Consider the following 24,131-nt stretch of genomic DNA (forward strand, 5'->3'; position numbering starts at 1 on the left):
TATGGCTCTCTGGAGCCTTTAAATAAAGCACTTGAGTTGTAGAGTTTTGTTGTGATGCCATGTTGTATGTACTCATATCGGGCATATTGTGTGTATGATTGAAATGGTTGGTATGAGTGGGATCCGACAATTTAGTTGTTTATCCTTGGCAGCCTTTCTTATGGGGAAATGTAGTCTAGTGTTCCTCGAGCCATAGTAGTCCGCTACAGCCCGGTTCACCGGAGTCCTGCTAGCCCAGCACTACTGCTCAGGACACTTGACTGGCCGACATGTGTTTCACTTCATTCCTATGTCTGTCCCTTCGGGGAAATGTCATGCGGTGACATCCGGAGTCCTGCCTAGCCTGCTACAGCCCGGGTTTCCCCGGAGTCCTGTTAGCCCAGTGCTACAGCCTGAAATCACTCGCTGATGACCGACATGCTCGATGTGATTCATGTATGCCTGTCTCCATAGGTCTGTGCCGCTTTGGGTTCACGACTAGCCATGTCGGCCCGGGTTCTCTGTCATATGGATGCTAGCGACACTATCATATACGTGAGCCAAAAGGTGCAAACGGTCCCGGGCCATGGTAAGGCGACACCCGTGGGATACCATGCGTGAGGCCGCAAAGTGATATGATGTGTTACCGGCTAGATCGATGTGGCGTGGAATCGGGGTCCTGACAATCTGCCTCTCAAAGGTACAATCACGGACATACATACCAGTAATGCAACGAGGAATATACTGAAATCTTGCCTGAATATCATGGTTCAAACCACCAAAGAATCTATTCATTGTATCATTCTCATATTCTTCTATGTCACAATGATGCATATAAGATTTGAACTCTTGGTAGTAAGCATGAACAGTGTTGTTGCCTTGTTTAAATTGTTCAAATTTGCGAAGCAATTCATGACGATAGTAAGGAGGGAAAAATTGTTGTCTCATTATAGCTTTCAAAACTTTCCAAGTTGTGGGTTGGTTATCAATGTTTTTCTTACAATGTACACTCCACCAAACAGAAGCAAAACCAGTAAATGCTCTAGTGGCTGCTCGCACTCGCTCAAGTTCAAAAAAGTCATGGTGACTAAAAACTTGTTCTACTTCAAGCTCCCAAGCTAGATAAGTAGTAGGATTAAATCTACCCTCAAATGACGGTAAAAAGATAATCTGACCATGTGCTTGTGTGTGTTGTCCCAACTTTCGTGATGGTGAAGATGTGTCCGTCGTCCAAGAACTTCTATCTTCGGAACCTGTCATGATTAGTAGAAACAAGAAACAAAATTCAAGAATAGTGTTCCTATGAACTACTAGGGTGTGGTGGTAAAGCGCTCACAGTAAAGCAAATATCAATATATTACAAGTTCTTACCAAGCAGCAGGTGGTGACAGGCAACCAGCGGTGTCAAATAACTCTGAAGATTGTGTAAAGCGATTGCCAGGGGAACGTACGTATACACGGTGTAGAAATATGTGGAGCTGGGTTGGCTATATATGGTAGCAAAAGATTAGCAATAATCAATTCAGAGATGCAATGTTGAATAAACGCTCAACGGCGGTACTGTGCTGGTCCTAGGCTAGACCGTACTAGAGACGCGAGCCTAGAACACTAGCAAAATCACGGCGCTGCACGTGAACAAGGGAGGAGCACACTCTGAATTTTTTTTCTCTTTTTTCACTTTTTTGCAATTTTTTTCTTTTTTTCTCTTTTTTTCCTCACACTTCTTTTTTCTTTCTCTCTTTTTTTCTCTAACTTTTTTTCTCTTTTTTTGTTTTTTTCTCTCCCCCTCTTTCCAAAACAAACTAGATAAGATGCAGATTGGATCTAGGGAAGATGTGAACGACCTCAACTATGATTTAGACAATGAACGATGGGTAGCACGTGGTGGAAATTGATGAATGGGTGGTGGACAGCGAAAGGGATAACGATGCAGCGGCGGCGTGACTAATGTGAACAGAACTCAAAACTCTAAACGAACAAGACACTAAGACCAGAAACTCGACACGACAATGCAATCGATAATTCAACTATGCAAGCAATGAAAAGAAAATTGCAAAGGCTCAGACTGGCTTGGACAAAGGATGAATAGATCTAACTTTTTTTGTGGCTTTTTCTTGGACAATAGGTAAGAAAATAAATCTAATCTAGGAAAACTAGAATTTCTCACCGAGCAACCTGAAAACTGATACCACTTGATAGAGGCGAGGGTCCCGATTTTTCGATGAGATGATAACTATCGATTTGGTGGAGATGACTTTAACGATCCGACTACAAACGTGCACGACGTTGCGCCTTAGCAATCGCTAAATCAATCTCCTGAGGTTACTGACGATGCTGGAAGCACGGTCAGCCTGACCACGAAGGTCTATTCCTGCAAGCAATCGAAGAACGAGCAAAAATATGATAAAGCAATCTGAATATTGCAAATATATATGAAGTATTGATAATGGTGGGGATCCGGAAGCGGTCTTGGTCTGGTCGTTGGACACAAACGAAGTACACGAAGTTGCAATGGCTAACTTTTAACTAAACAAATCCCAAGCAAAAAGCTACTAGATGGATATACTTATATAGGAGCAAGGGGTGGCGGCCAAGGAGGTGGGAGGACGTCCCAAGGCAGCCTAAAACTAACCCTAGGTCGTACAAGGCTCATGGGCCCAAGTGGAGGTGATGCAACACCTTTAGGCTTGTAGTTTGACTCGGATTCTGCTGCAACATCAGATTGTTTCGTCTATAACTCAACGCTCCGGACGAATTTAAAGGCGAATCCAATTGGGTTGGAAAGAGAACGAAATCTAGTTTCCAACAAAAAAAGAATCACCCAATTCGGAGTCCGTATGAAAAAGTTGTTGGCGTTTTGAGTCAGGTATGTCTGTGCAGTCCGAATCTGAATCCAGAACGTGAGAGACTTGGACTTTATCTTCTCTTGGCCCAAAAGTGACGTGAGAGGACTTTTTGAACAGAACCTAAACTTCTCCTTTTTCCCTTATCTTCATATGTGGATTGTACAAATGTCTCATACACCTGCAATTACACAAAACACAAAAGTGTGTGAAGTATTTTTGTTCTGGATAACATAAATAGATTATTGAATAGTTTGCATTAGAAATCACCTGACAAATATGCATGTATGCAATATTTTTGGTCGTATCCAAGGTAGTCATGTCCTCATCACCAAAGTTACCTTTTCCGAAGATTGTGGATGTAACAAGTACGATCTCACGTGATGCTACAATAGGGGAATTGGTACCGGGAATTGTTTCTCACACCTACAAGTAAAAGGCTTATGGAGGAGCTCGGTTAGGATGGTGGCAAAAATTTCAAGCAAATGTTAGTCAAGATGTCGATAAGGTTGAGAAGATTCACAAAAATGCAAGTAAAAACAAATAGATCAAACCCAAAGGTATCACTAGGAACACACACACGGAAGATAGATGGGATCCGCACAACCAAGGGGTGAGCTCAAAATGTGCAACCACGGAAAATGCTCTTGTTGTGCGAATACTAGAGAGACGCTAGCTCGATTGCTCAAATGGGCTAGATACGCATGTGCACCAACCTATAAGAGAAACATGCCGTCTTCAATCCCAACTATGTTACGTATGAGGTGTCAAAGATGAGATGCAAAAATGGCTCGATGCTATTGCTTACAAGCTCTTTGTTTCTCCTCTTTTGCTTAAAAGCTTTGCTTGTTTTTTTAAGCTAGAGCCAAGTATGATATGAGACAAGTATGTAAGATATGCACGGGAGAGACTTATGACACTAAGATGGTAACAAGATTACTACGGTGCACAATAGCGTGGCCCGGCAATTCTCAACTTGCTAGTCTTGATGGGTAAGCTACGCGAAATGGCTCGAGTTATCAATACAAAAGCAAGGGTGAGATGTCGTCGCGGTTACCGTCCGATCTTACAGTAAGAATGAAGTTGTTGAAGCCGGTGTGGTGTCCGAGTTGATGATCGAGTGGCGGCGATGATGATGTCCAAATGCGCCTAAGTAGCCGAAACACCTTAGGACACAAGAGAAACCGCGGTCCGAAACTCAAACAACCACGAGAAATAGTGTGGAAGAACACGAGTGTTGGTATGGAAGCAAAATGGTGCAAAACAAAAGATGGCCGAAAGTTTCTGGATGGTCCGTGCGCACGGGGTAAGTGAGGCCCGTGTGCACGGGGTCCCGTGTGCACGGGGTGTGCTGGGAGCGGAAGAAAAACTCCGGATCCGTGGGGATTTTCCAAGGTAAGGCAATTTCAAGGGTTTGGAAGGTGGGGAAGCAGGAAGATGGGTAGATCCACTTGCCAAACTCCAAATTCGTGGATCAAAACAATCAAATCTCACAAGATCCAACAAATTGCAAGAAAAAAAAATTTGGGCTATTTTTGTGGGGATTTTCGAATTTGGACGAAAAACAACAAAATCAAGCTAGCAAATGAGGGGATGAGACTCCAAGATGTGAATCAACCTTGCTCATGATACCAAATGATATAGGATGAAATCCTAGAGGGGGATCTTTTCACACTTGGAGGGGGAAAAGGGCAAACTCTCAAGAACACAAAGAGGAAATCACTCAAACAATTCCCCAATTACACATCCACTAGAATAGCAATATAAGATCCACAAGTCACAAACACAATCAAAGGAAAGATACAATGGCAAAGTTCTTCCCACTCCTAGGAGATGAGGTCTTGAAGATAGTCTTCTCCTAGAGGAGGTCTTGAAATCCACTAGGATTCTTCCCAAAGGGGTCTTGATTCCACAAGTGGGAAGGTAGAAGGAGCAAAGCTCACAAATATCTCATCTCATACTTTGCTAACCCTAAACATAGCCCTAGGTACGGTTTATATAGTCTTGGGGTAGAAGTAGATGAAGAGGGGCTCGGATTGGGGATCACAGCCGTCCATCCTGGGAGGCCCGTGCGCACGGGGTAAGTTGGGCCCGTGCGCACGGGGGTCCCATGGGCACGGTACAGGCCCGTGCGCACAGGGTGCTCCAGCGCCAGCTCCCTGTGTAGTCCGTGCGCACGGGGTCTTAGAGGCACGTGGGCACGGGGTCGCCTGGGAGGTGCAGAGTTGGTCTTGTTGCACTCCTTCCTCCTTGTGGCCTTGGGGTCCTTCTCCTTGGCCTTCGGGATGCTCCCCAACTTCTTGGTGGCGGTCATCCTCGTACCTAATGATGCACAATGATCCAAGGTGAGGTAGCGACCAAGTCCAATAGATAGTCATGTAAATCTTGAAGAGGAGCGGGTTCACCTTAAGTCCGATAGGTCCACTTGGAGCTTGATGTGCTATGAAGGTGTACATGGTGATGTCCATAGGATGCTCCACATCACTTCTTGTACTTGTTGCAACAAAACCGCTGTTTTACCAATACATTGGTGCGAGCTGTCCGCCTAGAGGTGTTAATCTTGACAGAGAAACCCATCCGTAGGGCGTATTTGTTGTAGTGATCCTTAGCAATTTGAAGACTGCCAAACCTCATGCCAGTATAGGGTTCCATGGGCTGAGAACCAGCCTCATCCTCTCTTTCCTCTCCTTGCACAACGCCGTCAACAACACCAGCTCCGAGCTCAGTCCTGGTTGGACAAGGAACATTTGCCGCGGTGCTCGTGTCATCAAGAGTATGATTCTCTGACTGCAAAGACACAGCTATAGGAGCACCACGGGTTGATGACTGCCCTGCGACATTGTCATGGCCTATAGGGTTAGGCACACGGGTTATCTGCGTGTAGTAAACAGAGCGCCCATTTTCTGTCTCATAATCAGCATTAGCTCCTGGTGGTACGCTGGGTTGTTGTTGATCCACATCATGAGGAATCTCATTGAGATCAGGAGGCAACTCATTGAGATCAGTCATTTTCCTTTTCTTTTTTGCTGCTGCCACACCCACTGCACATAAAAAAGATGGAAGTGATGGCATCAATTTAATCATGTAAGAGTGTTTCAAACAACCTAAAAACTTTTCTGTTTCTGTATGCTACAACACAATCATAAGCACTTGCACACCATTATGACAATCTTAATTGCAAAAGCTACATATCTATAGCAGAATCTTTTTTATAACATGTAGGCATTTTTTTATTGCACAAAGTAATTATCTTAGTTGCACAATTTGCAGTAAATAGGTGGCATAGATAAAGAACATGACTTTTTTTTACTTCAGTGTTGTTCTGACTTTTTCCTCTATTTGCTACAATGATCTGCAGGTTTTCTGTTAGCAAGGAGCTGATTTAGATTTTTCTGCACATAATTTGGACATAATTTGATGCTACAATTGAGATGAAAAATCCAGGTGAAATAAGAAAGAAGATTTGGATGACAGATTATAGATATATATTTCATCATCGTTTCTGTTTTTAATTCTAGTATATTGAACATATTTTTACACTATAACTTCGCAATAGGCGTGGTACAAGAATATATGTGTGGGACAAAAATATATGCGTGACTATTTTTACTATGGTTTGTGGTTTCATTAGCCTACTTTATTTTTCTGTTGCACAAATTGTTGGAGAAGTTGGTATGCATCATTGTGTGATTTTCACAAAAGTTCTTTGTGTTTTTGCTGCCGTACTACAAATTTTTGGTTTTGGTCAGGATGCATGTTTCAGTTGGCCAGGATACATGTTCAGTTGGCTAGGATCATGTTTTTCAGCTAGCCAACATGCATATTCAGTTGGTCAGGATACATGTTTCAGTTGGCCAGGAACATGTTTTTCAGCTGGCTGGCATACATGTTCAGTTTGGCCAGGATACATATTCCAGCTGGCTATGATGCATGTTTTTCAGTTGCACATTTATGGATTTTTGGTTGCAGAGATTCTATAATTTCTTAATGAGTTCATTTGCAAACAACAAGTTCAAGTCGATAGAATACATGTTTAGTTTTGGCTACAATGCATGTTGAGTTTGGCTAGTATACAAGTTTTAGTCTGGCAAAGATGCATGATATCTGCAACTCATCCCCTATGCTTGATATCCCAACCAAATAGTCATTGTTATTCATTTTTTATTGCACATATACTTCAGGTTTCCTAAAGTCTTCACTCAAAAAACATCCAGTTCATGTGGGGTACAATGCATGTTTTAGTTTGCCTAGCATGCATGTTGAGTTGCCAGAATACATGATTCAGTTGGCTGGGATGTATGTTCAGTTGCACATATATGCATTTTTAGTTGCACATATTCTTTCGACAGTTAATGTGTTCGTTTGCAAACAATAACTACAACTTGGTAGAATGCATGTTAAGTTTTAGCTACATTGCATGTTGAGTGGGTTAAAATTTAGTTTTAGTTGGCCAGAAAATATGTTTTAGTCCGCTTGCTAAACACATGGGGGGGGGGGGACTTGGCTGGCATGCATGTTAGAAAACATGTTTAGTTTTATTAACGTTGATCTCAAACCATGTTTAATGTGCAACTAGAAAGTTGTGCAACTGAACCTAACGACTTGTGCTTAGTTGCACGAACAAGAAAATAATAGACTTGTGTTCATGGTTGGTTTTCAGTTTGCAGACATGACACTCATGGGGGGTGATGGTGTGATGTTGACAATGAGGTAATGTGGCAGATCCACTCCTTTCTTGAAGCAGCTTCATCATGGATTTGTGTTAGATCCATGGAGAAGAGGGTTTACAGATGCAATACAAGAAGGCTTGCCTGATGCTGCTGCCTGGTATGGCTCTGATTACCTTGCCCTTAGATCAATTTTTTAAAGCAGTTTCTTTTACTTTAGAGCTGCCATCGCGGCTGTATAGGAGGAGAAAAAAGAACCTTGGACCCCCTTCTTTCGTGGAGAAGAAGGCAACATGTGGGTGTGGGGGCAAGCGGTCATAGGAGAGGGCTGGAACGCTGGATAGGTACAGCTGGCCACGTGGGTGGTCCTTTTCTGTTTGGGATTTTTTTGAACGGTCACCGGGGGGGGGGGGTATCCCTCCCCACCTGAATATATTGCTCAAAAAGCTGCCAAAAGCCAAGAGTCACCCCTTAAGCCTTGGCTGATCCCGTTTATAAGGAGAACAGGATCGAAAACCTAAAAAAATTGACCCCGTTTATGAGGGAAACCGGGCTGAAAACCGTACAAGTAACAAGGTTACAGAAGAGAGAGAGAGAGACAAAATAACGGCCAGGACATGGCATGCCTTGCTAGTAGACGGAAGGATCGTCGCCATGAAGTACACCAGTAGAAGTGGGGTGTCGTCGAAGGATCACAATACCAAGGCTTTGCAAGCAGCCTAACGCCCAAACCGGCGTGCGTACCAAACCCCACGGCGCAACTCAGGAGCATCCACAATCAACGAGTGCAACTGAACACGAACCTTGACCAAGAGCTCCACCACGGAAATTCGAAACGATTAGCAAGTTGGGGAGGCATCTTGCGCCATCAATGAGCAAAGATGAACCGAGACATCACCAAAAGCATGAAGCTCGCCGCAACACATCGGCAGCCATGGGAGGCCTTGATCATGCATAGCAATAGAGACAAGACACCTTCATGAGGGGGAGACAGATGGCCGCCCTGCGACGCCAAAGGCACCGCCGCCGACCCCCAAGAAACACCACCGAACAACCACCATCGACCCCTGCCGGTCGCACCACCACCACCATCAAACCCACAGACATCCCCGCAACGAGCAGCTACCCAACACGGCAACCGAGCTGACTTCTAGATGAGGCCTTTAGGAAGGGTTGCGACGCAGATTGCGTCTGTGTCATTGGCTCCGGTCAGAGCACAGCTTTCACCGAGTTCAGCATGCACACCCAAACTCCAAGCACCGGTTGAACTGGTTAAAAATGCTCACCTGCACCAGCCGACGAAGAGGGCCATGGCAGCCCCGCCACCGCCCATGGCCCAACCACTTGTGAGCCACCAGAGGCTGGAACCAACTCCACGTCGCACTGAAGCATCCGGCGTCCAGATCCAGCGCCCTCTCGCGGAGCAGCAAGAACCAGCCGCCAAAAGGGGAATATCCAGCCACCCCACTGCACCACCTCCATCTCCCTGCAACCACCGCCAGCCCACAGATCCGGGCGCGAGGCCCACGGATCTGGCCAGGGACGGCCGCCAACGGCGACATGAAGCCCATGCCTGAGCTGCCGCTGACCACCCCCGAGCACCACCGCGCCACAGCATGCGCCCACCTCCGCGAGTTCCCGCACGCATGCCCCAGCCCGGCCGCCTAGACACGGCCGCGCGCCACCCCACAGCGCGCCGCCGCGGTCAGGCACGCCGCGCCGCCGCCACCAGATCCGGGGCCGCTGCCCCGGGCACCGAGCTCCGCCGCGCAGAGCGACCAGAGGATCCCCTCCCCCGTTTGAGGAAGGGGCCCGCCGCCATCGCTGCAGGGCCAGCGGCAGCGGCGGCGGGGGGAGGCGGAGGGGAGAGCCGGCGGCGCCGCGCGATGTTTCGCTCCCGAGTCGCTCGGGAGGGAGCGACGCGGGGGAGTTTTTTTGCCTGGTCCCGTACCCTTCTGTTTGGGATTGACTGCTCGATCAGTTCGGTTTGATAACCATCTGTCTCTTTCTGTACCGCGAGGGACAATGCTTATTTATTTAGACCAGCCGCTCAATCACATTAGTGGGCAGCTGGCCACGCATTAGACACGTTCAATAAATAAAGGGGATCCGTAGCAATCGCACGGACAAAGTAGACTCACTAGAGGTGCGGTGGGCGAAGTGGGTACACCAACAAACAAGCAGCTGCGTAACACCAGGGCCAACATTCCACCTATACCCCTTTTCTGCTATCACCGCGCCTACTACATTGGCGACGGCGAACGAAGCCACCACCCCGGCGAGAATAAGCCGCTTCGCCGCTTCGCCGCAGCCGAGGGCGAGGAGGCGGGGCCCGCCGTTCAACATGGCGTCGTTGTCCTCGCCGTGGGTTGAATGGGCCGGGGAGTACACCAAGGCGGCGCAAGCGGAGGCGCTCCCGCCGAATGAGTGGGCGGCGCGGGTGGCCACAGCGGCGGCAGCCGCGGGGGAAAGAGGGGACTTACAGTTTTCGGCGGGGCTGGCCGAAATGCTGGCGCGCGTGGTCCTCTCTGGGGAAAGCAGCGGCGCCGCCCCCGCCGCGGCGTGGAAGTACGCCGAGGCTGCCCTCGCCGCGCGCCTCGCGTCACCGGCGCTCCTCCTCACGCTCCTCTCCTCAAGGTACATACAGTGCAGGGTGGTAGGAGAGGCGAATGCGCTTGTGGTCCCTGCGTGGTGTCTGATGGAATCTGCCATTTTGCGAATGGCGACCGAAACAATGCTAGTTCGGATCTAGGAATTTCTCTTGGACATCCGAATGGCTGGAGTTAGACGTGGAAATGGAAGAAAACTTTATTTGCCGTACTTATTGTAGGCAGGTGATATCGTTCCCCAAAAATGTTACCCCCTTCGATCCAAATTAATTGACCATATATACAATGAAAATGGACATTGTATAGAGGTTGCGTCATTTAATTTGGATTGGAGGGAGTAGATTTTTTTTTTGCCGTGCGACGAAAATGCACAGGGTACATCTGTGGATGAGTAGAGGCAGATGTACTGTCTTGCCTCTCTAATCATTACTCACCGTTCAAGTTCATATTAGCTGAATTATACCAGAAAATAACTTGTGTTTCAGAGCACTCACTTTTTTTTTGCGGAAGTTCTGAGTACTTAGATAAAAGGAGCAAAATCAAGCACGTGTTAATTTCTCCAATTTTGCCAGCGAATGTCGAATGGCAGAAATAGACTGTTTGCAAGTATTATATTGATGGGTTCACTGTGTTCCTCCTCCTTGAAGGGTCATTCCTCGACGGGTGGCAAGGCCAACAGCGTATCGACTTTATTTGGAGCTCTTGCGGAGACATGGATTCAAATTATGTTTTCAGATGAAAGCGGCAAATTCCAACAAGTAACCTTATCCCACAGTCACTGCATGCTATAGTTAGTTAATACAATTTTATGTTAGTAAGTTTTGAAATTAGACCAGAAGCATACGTATGCTTGGGTATGAAGTACTTATAATTTGAATGTATACCAGTCTTCAACCTTTATGCATTATACTGTACACATCCAGACTGAGCATGTCCTTGAGGATTTGCAAGAATGTGTTCTTCAAAATGCGTATAATCTGTTGATGTTATGGAATCAAATATTGAAAGGGGGTGCCTCTTGTAAGGTGGTTAGTGTTAAGGAGTATTAGTATTAGGTCTATGAGGCCTATTAGGCTATGTTTCCTTTCCAAGTCTATGTAATATATATACGCCCCATGGGCTATCGATGTAGGGCAAAGCCCTAGGTGGCCCGGTCTTCCACACTTGGAGGTGGACCAAGAGAATAACAAGAACACAAGGGAAACAAGGTGGACCAAGAGAATAGCAAGAACACAAGGGAAACAAACACTCACACAAGATCCAATCACACATGCACTCTTTCCACAAATCCACACAAGGTAACAAGATCCACAATCAACTAAGAGAGTTAGCTAGGATAGTTCTTCCCAAACCCACAAGTGAAGGTGGGGGCTTGATGATCTAGAGAGATCCTTCTCCCTTAGGAGGTCTTGATGATCTATGGTGAAATCCTTCTCCAAGATGGAGGTCTTGAGATCTAGGGAGATCCTTCTCCTAGATGGAGGTCTTGTTCCTCTAGGAGGGGTACAAGGAGCAAAGCTCTCTCAATATCCTTGGGTATACTTTACTAACTCTAAATTGTGAGAGAGATATGAAATATATAGGTGGCTGGAGGTAGGGGATTAGATGAGGGGTACAAGGGTCAATTCCCATCACTACACGCAGGCAGAGCCCGTGTCCATGTGGTAAAGGACCCGTGTCCACGGGTCCCGTGGGCACGGTACAAGGCCCGTGCGCACGGGTGTCCAATGGTTGTAGTGGTGCCCTGTGCCCTGTGCGCATGGGGTCCAAGAACTCATGGGCACGGGGTGTCCAGAGAGCTTTTGGATGCCCCGTGTGCAAGGGGTATGGGGGCTTGTTGGCACAGGGTGTCCAGAGAGCAGCTCATCTTGTTCAGCTGCTAGGCGCCGTCTTCCGTGCGTTCTTCTTGCTCCTCTTCATGGACTTGGTGCACTTTCCTCGCTTCTTTGTGATGTTCATCAATGTACCTAATGACATAGTCTCTTTGTGAGGTTCCCCATCCATAAAGAAATATAAGAGCGTTTAGATCACTTTATTTCTTTACAGAGGAAGTAGTAGCGAAGTCTCATCTAATTGCATATGGAGCTCGAAGAGGAGTGAGTTCACCTCGCTTTCGGTGGCACGTGCACGAGCTCTTGTCAAGGGTCCACTTTGTGGTACAGGTGTTGGTGTAGTATCCGTGGTGATGTCCATGGGGTGCTCCGCATCGGCTATGCAAGAGACAAGTTGCATCCATAACATGGTATTAGAGCCCTAATTTTTTTTCGCACGTGCAACTCGTGCTCCTAATCCAGTCTCTTGCGCCACCGCCGTTGTTGTCTTCTTCGCCGGATTCATTATTTTCTTCTATCCCGTTGGCTGCCGCTGCTCTCTCACCCCGCCCGCCCGCATCACTCAATTTGCGCGGCCCGTGCCTATGTGATAACCGCACGTCCACTTAGTTGTCCGCATGATCCGCGTTGTGTCCATCTGCCCGCCGTTTCCCGCCCGCCACCCCGCAGGTTCCTTGCCCTCCACCATACCTTTGTTCGTTAGCCCTTTTCTGGTCCCTGTCCTTTCTATAGGATTTTGGTGGCCTCTTTTGCGTTATTGATATGCGCCCATTCTCTTGATGCCGAGTTTCTTTCACCGCCGGTTTTCTTGGGCTATGCTTTTATGTGCAATGCTCCATTCTGTTGACGTGTCATCTTCTTTTGACAACCCATCTTTTGTTACTTGCCTTGTATCTTGTACTGATTTGATTTCTTCTTTTGGTGTGCCATATTCTTCGTTATCTCCTTTCGCTTGACCTGACAGGTTCTGAAGACTCTACATGCTACGACGACGCTCAAGACACGGAGTTTGGATTTTTTATGTAGTGACACACTTCTCCGAATGCAATGCTATTGCACACGCTTCGCATTTGCGCGCGGGGGGGTGGGGGTGGGGGGGTTGTTAAGGAGTATTAGGTCTAGGAGTCCTATTAGGCTATGTTTCCTTTCCTTGTACCCCAAGTCTTGTGTAATATATATGCCCTATGGGCTATGCAGTAGAGATAAGTTGCATCCATAACAGTTAGTATGAGTTGGTTAGGGTGTGTACAACGGCCTTACAATGAAGGTTGTCGTACACTTGATAAAGTGCCACAACAAAGTTTTTAAAATAGGTTTAGTCGCCTCGTTGGAGCGCGACCTACGTCCTATGAGGAAGGTTGTCGAGAGTGGTGCCCGGGGCATGCGACACTTGAGTGCCACCATTTCCGGAGTCCGACGACTCTCTAAAGTGGTAAGGGTAGTGCCCGATGCACGGTGATGGAGGGCAAGCCCTTGTGGCCTAATCTTTCATAACTTGGAGGTGGAGGAAGATGAACACAAGGAAGAACACTCGAGAGAAGATCCCAATCACACATCCACTCTCTAGGCAAACCATACAAGTAATACCACAAGATCCATAAGCAAGAAGGGAAACAAGTAACAAGGTAAGTTATTCCCAAATCCATTAGGGGAGATGAGGTATTGGGGGTAGTCTTCTCCAAATCTACAAGGGGAAGATGGATGTCTTGATAATCCCTTGGGATTCTTCTCCACTGGACGTCTTGATCTCCAATGGAGAGGATAGATGAGCGGAGCCTTCTTTTAGTTTGTCTAATATACTTTGCTAACCCTAAAACATGCAAGAGGTACGAAATATATAGGTGGCAGGAGGTAAGGGACGAGCTAGGGGGCAGGTTGGATATTCCGACATGGGTCAGACATAGGGTCGTAGATTATGTTGGAGCATCTGACCCGAAGACGTAACGTATGTCAAGGGTCGAATGCCAGGTTGAAGGTTGGGTCGGGTATTCCGACCCATTGTCTGACCTGACAGTTTTAGCCAGCTTTGCCTCCATGTGTTGCTCATTCTCCCTTGAGACTCTTTCCTTCTCCATGATAGCCTGGCCTTCATTCCAGGCTTCTCCATGCTTGATTTTGTCACACCTAATGGCATTTAGCATTCCGACTTTAGGTAGTAACCATGTCTCATTTGAATGTAAAGGGATTTCAAAGAGGAGTGAGTTTACCTTGGATTCAATAGCACGTGCGCAAGCTCTTGTCAAAGGTCCACTTGGAGGTGTAGGTGTTGGTGTAGAATCCATGGTGATGTCCATGGGGTGCTCCGCACCACACCGAACACTCGAAGTGTCTCCACTTTTGGAGTCCCGACTAGTCCGAGCCTTACTAGGTTCCTCAAACCTCTATTCTCAGTCTTGCTAGCTCGCCGAGGAGAGCTAGAAGGGGAGAAGAGAGAGTGACCCTCTTGAATTCATTCAAGCAGGCAGTGAGTGATTTACATGCCCATGTGGGGCCTTATCTAGCCTAGGGGTCATTGACAAATGATCAAGGCTACCCTTGAAAAGAGAAGGTGGGAGGGTAGAACTAAGGTAATCTTCTGTCCTTTGGCCCATGTGCCTCTAGTTGGGTTTGGAGGGGGAGGGGGATGGAGGTCCACTAGGGGGAGATTCCCTGCACTATATGAATGCCTTCTTGCTTGGGCTTGTGCCTCTTCGCTCCTTCGCCTCCATCTTTGACCTATTCTTTTATGAGCTCTTCTTCCGTTGACTTGTTGACCACACATACTTTCTTGGTTTCTCGCTGACCAGGGTGGTTTGCTTTGACCCATGGGAGTTTGCTTGAACTACCATTGCCCTCCTTGACTTGTGTCGACTGGCCTTTTGACCACTGATTTCCAATTACTCAACATGTGCAAAAACTTTCTGATGGCTTCATTGTTTATTAGTGTTATACACTAGATACTCGTTCGGGAATTTGAATCCGGTGTGCAACTTCGATATGAGGAGATTCCGCACACCCTCATTGGCTTTCGACCCGAGGCTGAATTCGTTGATGCTCACGATTTCGCGTAGGATGCAACCTAGGGCATTGGTGTAATGGCGTGTGGCCTTTTGGGGACTACCAAGAAGACCCTTAATCTCCACTTTAGTGATCACAATCCTATCAGTGCCAAGGTTGTTTCGGGACCTAGGCTTCTGCTGCCTCTTGGGTTGTCCAACATGGTCCCCCTGGCTGGTCCCTTCGTTGTGATTGGTCGCATCTTTAGGTCAATTGGTGTCGGCGTGGAACCCATCATGATCATTAGTTCTGGCGCCAGACCTATCATGACCACTAGTTCTGTATTCCTGCCAATCCGTAAGTGGGGTCAGGTTGTCTAGACCGTCATTACGTGACAACGGAGCTTTGTCTTTGTCATTCGGATGTGTCATTCACAAAGAAGAGGTCGTGGCAACGGCTGTCTTCGGAGATTTTCAGCCTACATGTTAAATCGTTGGGAAAACGTTAAAATTCTATATAGAATCCATATAATTACTTAAAAATATGTAGGAAATCAAAAGAATTACTTAAAAATACCTATAAAATTCAATAGAAATTTTGGCACGACCTTTGCTAAAAGTTGGCCATGTGATGTGCCAAAAATTTGACAAAACACTTAACGTTGGCACTCATATATATTCTCTAAAAAGACATAGCGTGAAATTCATCGCGAGCAACAAATTGTTGCCTTGGCTCAGTCGCTTAAAAATCACACACAAAACATGTAGAACGTCGGTTTGATGTCTGGTTTAATATCACATATCATATTAAAACCACAGCCGGTGGTGAGGAAGTATGGTCGGATCCACAGCTGGTGGCGGCGGAGCTAATACACACGTATTTGGGGACCGTGCGGTCGATTTAGTGATTTTTCACCTAAGTCCCGTGTGCATTGGTTCATATATGAGGTAATTTACTAGTTGTGAGGGAAAGAGGGACAAGACCACTAGTAACAAGTAAGCTCGCAACGAGAGGGGAGAGTGTGTCTACATACCCTCGTAGACCGAAAGCGGAAGCGTTTAGTAACTCGGTTGATGTAGTCGAACGTCTTTGCGATCCAACCGATCCAAGTACCGAACGCACGACACCTCCGCGATCAACACACGTTCAGCTCGATGACGTCCCTCGGACTCTTGATCCAGTTGAGGCCGAGGGAGAGTTCCGTCAGCACGACGGCGTGGTGACGGTGATGATGAAGTTACTGACGCAGGGCTTCGCCCAAGCACTACAACGATATGACCGAGGTGTGTAACTGTGGAGGGTGGCACCGCGCACGGCTAAAAGATCAACTTGTGTGTCTTCGGGGTGCCCTCTACCTCCGTATATAAAGGGAGGAGAGGGAGAGGCAGTCGGCCCTAGAAGGGCGCGCCAAGGTGTGGATTCCACCTCCCACACGGAGTAGGAAAGGGGGAAGAGCGAAGGAGAAGGAAGGGGGGGGGCTTCTCCTAGTCCTAATCGGCCTCCTGCCCAAAGGGGGGCGCACCAGCCCCTTGTGGGCTGGTGTGCTTCCCTCTTATGGCCCATAAGGCCCATAACTTCTCCCGGGGGGTTTCGGTAACCTCCCGGTACTCCGGAAAAATGCCCAAACCACTCGGAACCATTCCGATGTCCGAATGCAACCTTCCAATATATGAATCTTTACCTCTCGACCATTTCAAGATTTCTCGTCATGTCCGTGATCTCATACGGGACTCCGAACAAGCTTCAGTCATCAAATCACATAACTCATAATACAAATCGTCATCGAATGTTAAGCGTGCGGACCCTACGGGTTCGAGAACTATGTAGACATGACCGAGACACATCTCCGGCCAATAACCAATAGCAGAACCTGGATGCTCATATTGGCCGAGACACATGACCGAGACACATCTCCTACATATTCTACGAAGATCTTTATCGGTCAAACCGCATAACAACATACGTTGTTCCCTTTGTCATCGGTATGTTACTTGCCCGACATTCGATCGTCGGTATCATCATACCTAGTTCAATCTCGTTACCTGCAAGTCTCTTTACTCGTTCTCTAATGCATCATCCCGTAACTAACTCATTAGTCACATTGCTTGCAAGGCTTATAGTGACGTGCATTGCCGACGGGGCCCAGAGATACCTCTCTGATACTCGGAGTGACAAATCCTAATCTCGATCTATGCCAACTCAACAAACACCATCGGAGACACCTGTGGAGCATCTTTATAATCACCCAGTTACGTTGTGATGTTTGATAGCACACAATGTGTTCCTCCGGTATTCGGGAGTTGCATAATCTCATAGTCATAGGAACATGTATAAGTCATGAAGAAAGCAATAGCAATAAAACTTAACGATCATTATGCTAAGCTAACGGATGGGTTTTGTCCATCACATCATTCTCCTAATGATGTGATCCCGTTCATCAAATGACAACACATGTCTATGGTCAGGAAACTTAACCATCTTTGATGAACGAGCTAGTCAAGTAGAGGCATACTAGGGACACTTTGTTTTGTCTATGTATTCATACATGTATCAAGTTTCCGGTTAATACAATTCTAGCATGAATAATAAACATTTATCATGATATAAGTAAATATAAATAACATCTTTATTATTGCCTCTGGGGCATATTTCCTTCACTCGAGTAGGGTCGGAGCCATTACTACAAACATAATCTATTCTTTTAAATTGGTTAAGTGCCATTTCCTTCAGAATTGGTGCTCCACAAATTTCCTTTGTTATTGTATTCTTCAGTTATTTTTTGTGTTGTTTGTTCAATGTATATAGTTTTTTCATATTGTTTGTAAGTCTGTCTGGTGATGCATATAGTCTGTTAGCAACTTAGTATTCTATGTTTATGCCTTGCATGTACCTATATTACTCAATTTATTCCTGTAGCCGTATTATATACCTGTGTGGTAAATAAATCCCGTCTTTAAGGGAAAACAGTTGCGGGGGCAATATAAGGGAAGTTTGTTAATGCTTTCTCCGTTATTTTGCAGGATCAGGCAGTTAATAGATGATAACCTTAACCTCTCCAAGATATTTGGCTTTTCAGCATGTGAACCAGGAGTCTTTATTGTTGAATTTGTCCTTTGCATTTTATGGCAATTGGTTGATACCGCATTAGATGATGAGAGTCTGCTAGAGTTAACCCCAGAAAAGAAAGCTCAATGGCCAACTAGGCCTCAAGATATTAGTGCATTTGAAGTTTCTTTTTTGGAACAAAAGCCAGAGAAAATTGAGAAATTACAGAGGATGAATAGTGTGATAACTATAGAGCTTATTGGACATCTTCTTCACGATAAAGTAATTACTCGCATCCTCTCATTGGCACGCGAAAACATGTATGGCTTTTGAACTTTACGTGCTCTTTTACTGAGTTATTTCAGCTATTTTTCCCTATCACCAAGAGACTGTAAACTTCTTTTCTTGGTTTGAGTGATCAATTGAAAACCACTTCCGTTCCAATTTATAACCTGGCTATCTTAAATGCATCTGCAATCCAAATAGTTAATTCTAATGGTCTGAAGCTCTCAAGTGAAGTTTCTGCACACCTTTTTTTTTTCTTTTTGTAAGAAAACTGTAAGGGAAATCGCAGCCATATGAATAGGAACCTAAATACACATCTGTTTGAACTTAAAACCTAGGTGGTGGATTTGTAAATCCATTATCCTAACCAAGTGGGCTAGACTCGCTTTCTAAACCAGCACAACCTTGTGCAATAGACAGCTAAAATATAAAAGTATTCATGGAATGTATTAGTTTTTTTTCAATATTGTCATCGTAACATTGAGCTAATGCTCTAGAATCATTGGGATTCTATGCATTAGCAACTTTGGCTGTACCTTCAGTAACGGCGAAGAGTCTGGTGTAAACAGTATGGGTGCATGCGAACATTTAGTATCGCAGTTGGAGTTGATTGTTCAGACTTCAGAATAACATTTAGTGTTTCGGTTGGAGTTGCTCAGATGTTTAGAATTAGTCTGTAGAATAGGCTAAAGGTGAGCCATTATCCCTATGCAGGCTTGTATAGAAGCATTCATTGTTTATGTAAATTGTTCTTACTTACACAAAACAACCAGTCGAACCTACTGTTTTTGCAATAATGTAGCAAGTTGTGTTACATATCACTGTTGACAAAAATTTAATGTTTCAGGAAAACTCAGTGGGGACTATTCACTTATCGGTTACGATTGCTTGTGGCAAACTCATCCACCTTACAAGCTTCGACGATGTCCTTGGTAACATTTCAGCAGTTGATTCTAGATGACCACAATGTCCATGGCGAAAATAAACATAGTTTGCACAAAAAATTCCACCCCATGGTGGCTTCTAACCCTCTATCTTCTCCAAATGGACATTGCCATGGTGGTAGTTATTCTGCACTATGGACTCCTATCGATATGTATCTTGAGGATTGCCTTGATGGCTCAATTGCTGCCACAAATTCCATTGAGATTTTAAGTGGTAAATACATTAAATTATGAAATCCTTGGTTGTATTGAATCGTAACTTTCTTCTCATAATTTTGCTTTTCAGTGCTACTTTTATAATTTAATAGTGGTTTGCAGGTTTGGTCAAGGCACTTCAAGCAGTCAATAGATCCAGCTGGCATGATGCATTCATGGCCCTTTGGATAGCATCAGTTCGCCTTGTACAAAGGGTGAGTCTTCACTCTTCATCTTGTTTAATCATTGAAACAACCTTTCATATTCTAATATTTGATCCTGTAAAACAAACAGGAACGAGAACCGATTGAAGGTCCTGTGCCTCACCTTGAAACACGACTATGCATGCTTTTGTCTATTGCAACACTTGCAGTTGCTGACATAATTGAGGAAGCAGATTCACGTTGTGGTGAAATTGACCTCAGCAGTCACTGGAAACAAGAAACAGCAACTGATGATCTGCGTAAGGAATTGATGTTAAGCTTACAGGCTCTTGGTGATTACGAAAGTCTGCTTGTTCCTCCTCCATGTATCATCTCGGCAGCTAATCAGGCTGCTTCCAAAGCTGCAATGCTTGTTTCAGGAATTAACAGTAGCAGCGGCTACATGGAAAGTATCAATGAAAGTATGCTAAGTTATTGTACTTGGTTACTCTTTTTTTATTCAAATACACATATTTTAAGTAATTGGCAAACTTATTTTAATTTTGATCAGCTGGAAACATGAGGCACTTGATTGTGGAGTCATGTATCTCAAGAAACTTATTGGATACGTCAGCTTACTATTGGCCTGGTTATATTAATGGTCATGTCAACTCCATGTCTCATGCAATTCCTAGCCAACTTGCTGGGTGGGCGGCCTTCATGAAGGGTACACCATTAACTCAGTCACTGGTTAGTGTGTTGGTCTCAAGTCCTGCTTCAAGGTGTGCACTTCTTCTCTAATGAAAAGAAACGAACGTAACGTTTCATGCATTTGGATGGCATCTTCCACAAGAGATGTCACCAATCTTCTATATCTAAATAGCTAGCCCTCACTAACCTATTTCTGTCCACATGCAAGCATGCCACCTTGGCATGCAACATGCATGGGAGAAGGCCCACCTCAACATTCAACCATGCACAGAAAAACCCCACCTCAACATTGAAACATGCATTCTATTATGCTATTTATACTTAATAAATATTTTACAACTATACAATAATCAAACACAGTAAATCATATGTATTTTTAGTTTTAGCTATCATATTATTATCCAAATATTCATGTTCCATACAACTAAAACTCCCTAAAATATATGCAAAACATTCCCGCAACAATGTGCGGGGCATCATCTAGTTACATTAAAAAGAAAGCTATATTTAACAACTCAAGATCATCGTTTATGTGTTGTTCAATACAATTTGTTTTTCTTCTTTGAGATAAGCAGTTAGCCAGTTTTACAACAACAGTATGACGCATGGTTTCATCATTTGGATGTACTATGCTAATAGCTGCTCTTTATGTTGTTTCTGTGTTGCTGTAAATTGTATTACTATGTATGATTAAATCATGTCATTTAGTTGATACTCTTAACATTATTTATAAAGCGGTAAGGTGACCTAAGGCCCCTAAGCGCCTGAAGCAACCAACTGCCTTGCCGCCTAAGCGCCTAAAACTGCATAACTGCAAGGCGCCTAAGCGTCCAAGGCGGGATGCCTTATAAACAATGACTCATAAACTGTTGCTGTTAGTAATAAATCACTGAATGAAGCTCATAAACTTGATGGAAGCTTAGCAGAGCTCGAAAAGTTATTTGAAGTTGCAGTCAACGGATCAGATGATGATAAGGTGTCTGCTGCTACTGTTCTCTGTGGAGCAACCTTGTTACGAGGTTGGAATTTTCAGGTTAGTAATTGTGCACTTCCATACTATGACTTGTTGGTCCTAGTCATGATGACTAGCTTACTAAACCTATGGTTGTTTTTAACTTATGAATTTTCTGACATTGTGATATCTTGTAGGAGCATACAGTTCGCTTAGTCGTTAAACTGCTCTCACATTCTGATCCTTCTGATTATTCTGGTAGAGAGAGCCAGTTAATAAAGCATGGTCCAATGCTTAATGTTATTCTAACTGGAATATCACCCGTAGACTATGCTCCAATCTTCTCATTCCATGGTTTGGTATGATCAATACGATTACTTACCATGACTTCGATGCTTCCAGCTGCCAGTTTATGTTTACGTTTTTATTGTGAAATATATTTATGCTCCAAACAATCAATAGGTTCCAGAACTGGCTACTGTGCTCATGGCGATATGTGAAGTTTTTGGGTGTCTTTCCCCAAGTGTTTCATGGACGGTGGGAGCAGGGGAGGAAATATCTGCTCACACGGTCTTCTCAAATGCGTTCATTCTTCTGTTAAGACTATGGAAGTTTAATCATCCACCAGTTGAATATTGTATAATGGGAGATGGTGCTCCAGTTGGCTCACAACTAACTCCTGAGTATCTTCTGTTATTGAGGAACTCCCAAGTTCTTTGTGCCAACAGTTCATCCAAAAGTAGAAGCAGCCAGAAGCAATTACCTGTTACTTCAAGTCGATCATCTCAGAACCCTATTTTTATGGATTCTTTTCCGAAGTTGAAATTGTGGTACCGACAGCACCAAGCTTGTCTGGCCTCGCCTCTCTCTGGACTTGCTCATGGAACACCTGTACATAACATTGTAGACAGCCTTCTCAACTTGATGTTCAGAAAGGCCAACAAAGGAAGTACATCTATTGGCTCTGTATCCGGGAGTAGCAGCATAAGTAACTCCTCTGGTCCTGGTGATGACGGTTCACATCTTTGGCCTCAGTTACCTGCTTGGGAAATACTAGAAGCTGTTCCATTTGTGGTTGATGCTGCTCTAACTGCTTGCTCCCATGGAAGACTATTTCCGCGTGAACTGGCTACAGGTTTGTTGTTTTCAGTTGAGGTCAACAACTTTCTCAATCAGGTTTGAGAAATAGAGTGACGGGTTGAGCTTCAGTATTTAATAATCACTATTTATTATGGCCTATCGGGTCATCTCAGTTTTTGAATGCTACCTTTTTTTATTTTCAGGTCTCAAAGATCTAGCTGATTTTCTGCCTGCATCTACTGCAACAATCGTAAGCTACTTTTCAGCTGAAGTGACACGTGGTGTTTGGAAACCTGCATTCATGAATGGAACAGATTGGCCTAGCCCGGCTGCCAATTTATCCATGGTTGAAGAACATATCAAGAAAATTGTAGCTGCTACTGGCGTTGATGTTCCAAGACTTGCCACAGGTTATTATTTCTGTCAGTTCAAGTGAATTCTTATGCATTTATGCCATACTAGGAGTGTTCCTGCCATGCATTGTGCTACATGTAAGTTTGCAGAGAGTATTAATCTGGTTTTGTATCACTTCACAGGAGGAACTACTTTGGGTAGACTTCCATTGCCACTGGCTGCTTTTGTGAGCCTCACCATCACATACAAGCTTGACAAGGCATCCGAACGTTTCCTTAACCTAGCTGGTCCAGCTTTAGAGAATCTTGCTGCTAGTTGCCCTTGGCCAAGCATGGCAATTGTCGCAGCACTGTGGACTCAAAAGGTCAAGCGATGGAGTGATTTTCTAGTCTTTTCAGCATCACGCACGGTCTTCCACCATAACAATGATGCAGTTGTCCAGCTCCTCCGAAGCTGCTTCACTTCTATTCTTGGCATGTCGTCAACATCATTATGCTGTTGCGGAGGTGTTGCTAGCCTTCTGGGTCACGGGTTTGGCTCTCATTGCTCCGGTGGTCTCTCACCAGTTGCACCAGGAATTCTCTACCTCCGGATATTCCGGTGCATCAAGGACTGCTCTATACTTGCAGAAGATATACTTTCCCTGCTGATGCTTTCGGTGAAAGACATAGCTGAGACAACAGTGTCCAGGCATGGATCGGACAAGCTAAAGAGGACCAAGTATGCAATGGGACATGGAAAGATCTCTCTTGCTACTGCAATGACACAAGTTAAGGTGGCGGCATCACTTGGAGCAACACTCGTGTGGTTATCAGGCGGTACTACCCTTGTCCAGTCTCTGTTTCAAGAGATGTTGCCCTCTTGGTTCCTTTCTGCGCAGGATCTGGACCGAGGAGGAGCCAGTGGAGGAACGGTATACAAGTTGGGTGGCCATGCACTTGCCTACTTTGCAGTGTACTGTGGGATGTTCGCATGGGGCATCGACCCGACACCAGTGTCCCGGCGTCGAGAGAGGGTTATGCGGTCGCACCTGGAGTTCCTAGCAAGCGCATTGGACGGAAAGATCTCTCTAGGCTGCAACATGTCCCTGTGGCAAGCCTACGTTTCAGGCTTCCTGGAGCTGGTAGTGGACCGCGCCCCCTGCTTGTTGCATGAGGTCGACCTCAAGGTGCTCAAGAAGCTTAGCATTGGGCTTCGGCAGTGGAAAGAGAAGGAGCTTGCCGTGGCCATCCTTTGCAGGGGTGGACCGGAGGCAATGGGTGTTGCCGCAGAGTTGATATTGGATAGCGAGTGGTGACTGACTCTGAAGTTGCTGGTAATTCTTCGTCATCGATGTTGCTGACTGTACATAACCAGACGACGAGCGTGTGTATGCTTGGTTTCTCTGGAATGCTGTTGGGTGTTCTACTCTTCCTAATCAAAGCTCCTCTCTAAGGCCCTGTACAATGGCAGGTGCTTAGACAGGTGGCAGAGAAAAAAAACCCGGTTTTTTTTTCAAGATTGGACTGCACGGGTG

General features: G+C 45.3%; 2 protein-coding genes across 2 annotated transcripts; one reads left to right on the forward strand and one right to left on the reverse strand.

Moving 5' to 3' along the window:
* Nucleotides 1-4,981: 4,981 nt before the first annotated feature.
* On the reverse strand, nt 4,982-9,379 carry LOC119354460. The gene is made up of 2 exons (XM_037621187.1): nt 8,776-9,379; nt 4,982-5,863 (listed from the first exon to the last, which is right to left on the reverse strand). Exons 1-2 carry the CDS (start codon nt 8,969-8,971, stop codon nt 5,304-5,306), a joined length of 756 nt encoding a protein of 251 aa, XP_037477084.1. The 5' UTR covers nt 8,972-9,379; the 3' UTR covers nt 4,982-5,303.
* Nucleotides 9,380-9,692: 313 nt separating this feature from the next.
* LOC119354459 (mediator of RNA polymerase II transcription subunit 33A-like) lies at nt 9,693-24,125 on the forward strand. The gene is made up of 12 exons (XM_037621186.1): nt 9,693-10,126; nt 10,746-10,856; nt 17,927-18,271; nt 19,084-19,394; nt 19,499-19,590; nt 19,670-20,000; nt 20,090-20,300; nt 21,148-21,262; nt 21,379-21,540; nt 21,644-22,316; nt 22,465-22,671; nt 22,798-24,125. Exons 1-12 carry the CDS (start codon nt 9,834-9,836, stop codon nt 23,910-23,912), a joined length of 3,966 nt encoding a protein of 1,321 aa, XP_037477083.1. The 5' UTR covers nt 9,693-9,833; the 3' UTR covers nt 23,913-24,125.
* Nucleotides 24,126-24,131: the final 6 nt, after the last annotated feature.

The sequence above is a fragment of the Triticum dicoccoides genome, chromosome 2A (assembly GCF_002162155.2).
Source record: "Triticum dicoccoides isolate Atlit2015 ecotype Zavitan chromosome 2A, WEW_v2.0, whole genome shotgun sequence".
NCBI classification, from domain to species: domain Eukaryota; kingdom Viridiplantae; phylum Streptophyta; class Magnoliopsida; order Poales; family Poaceae; genus Triticum; species Triticum dicoccoides.

Bases quoted from the DNA above. Each gene is read 5' to 3' on its own strand.
- LOC119354459 (XM_037621186.1), top strand. From the start codon at position 9,834: ATGGCGTCGTTGTCCTCGCCGTGGGTTGAATGGGCCGGGGAGTACACC. The intron at 10,857-17,926 runs GTAACCTTATCC...GTTATTTTGCAG, and splicing joins AAAGCGGCAAATTCCAACAA to GATCAGGCAGTTAATAGATG. The intron at 20,001-20,089 runs GTATGCTAAGTT...AATTTTGATCAG, and splicing joins CATGGAAAGTATCAATGAAA to CTGGAAACATGAGGCACTTG.
- LOC119354460 (XM_037621187.1), bottom strand. From the start codon at position 8,971: ATGGAGGTGGTGCAGTGGGGTGGCTGGATATTCCCCTTTTGGCGGCTG. The intron at 5,864-8,775 runs GTGAGCATTTTT...TTTTATGTGCAG, and splicing joins CTCTTCGTCGGCTGGTGCAG to TGGGTGTGGCAGCAGCAAAA.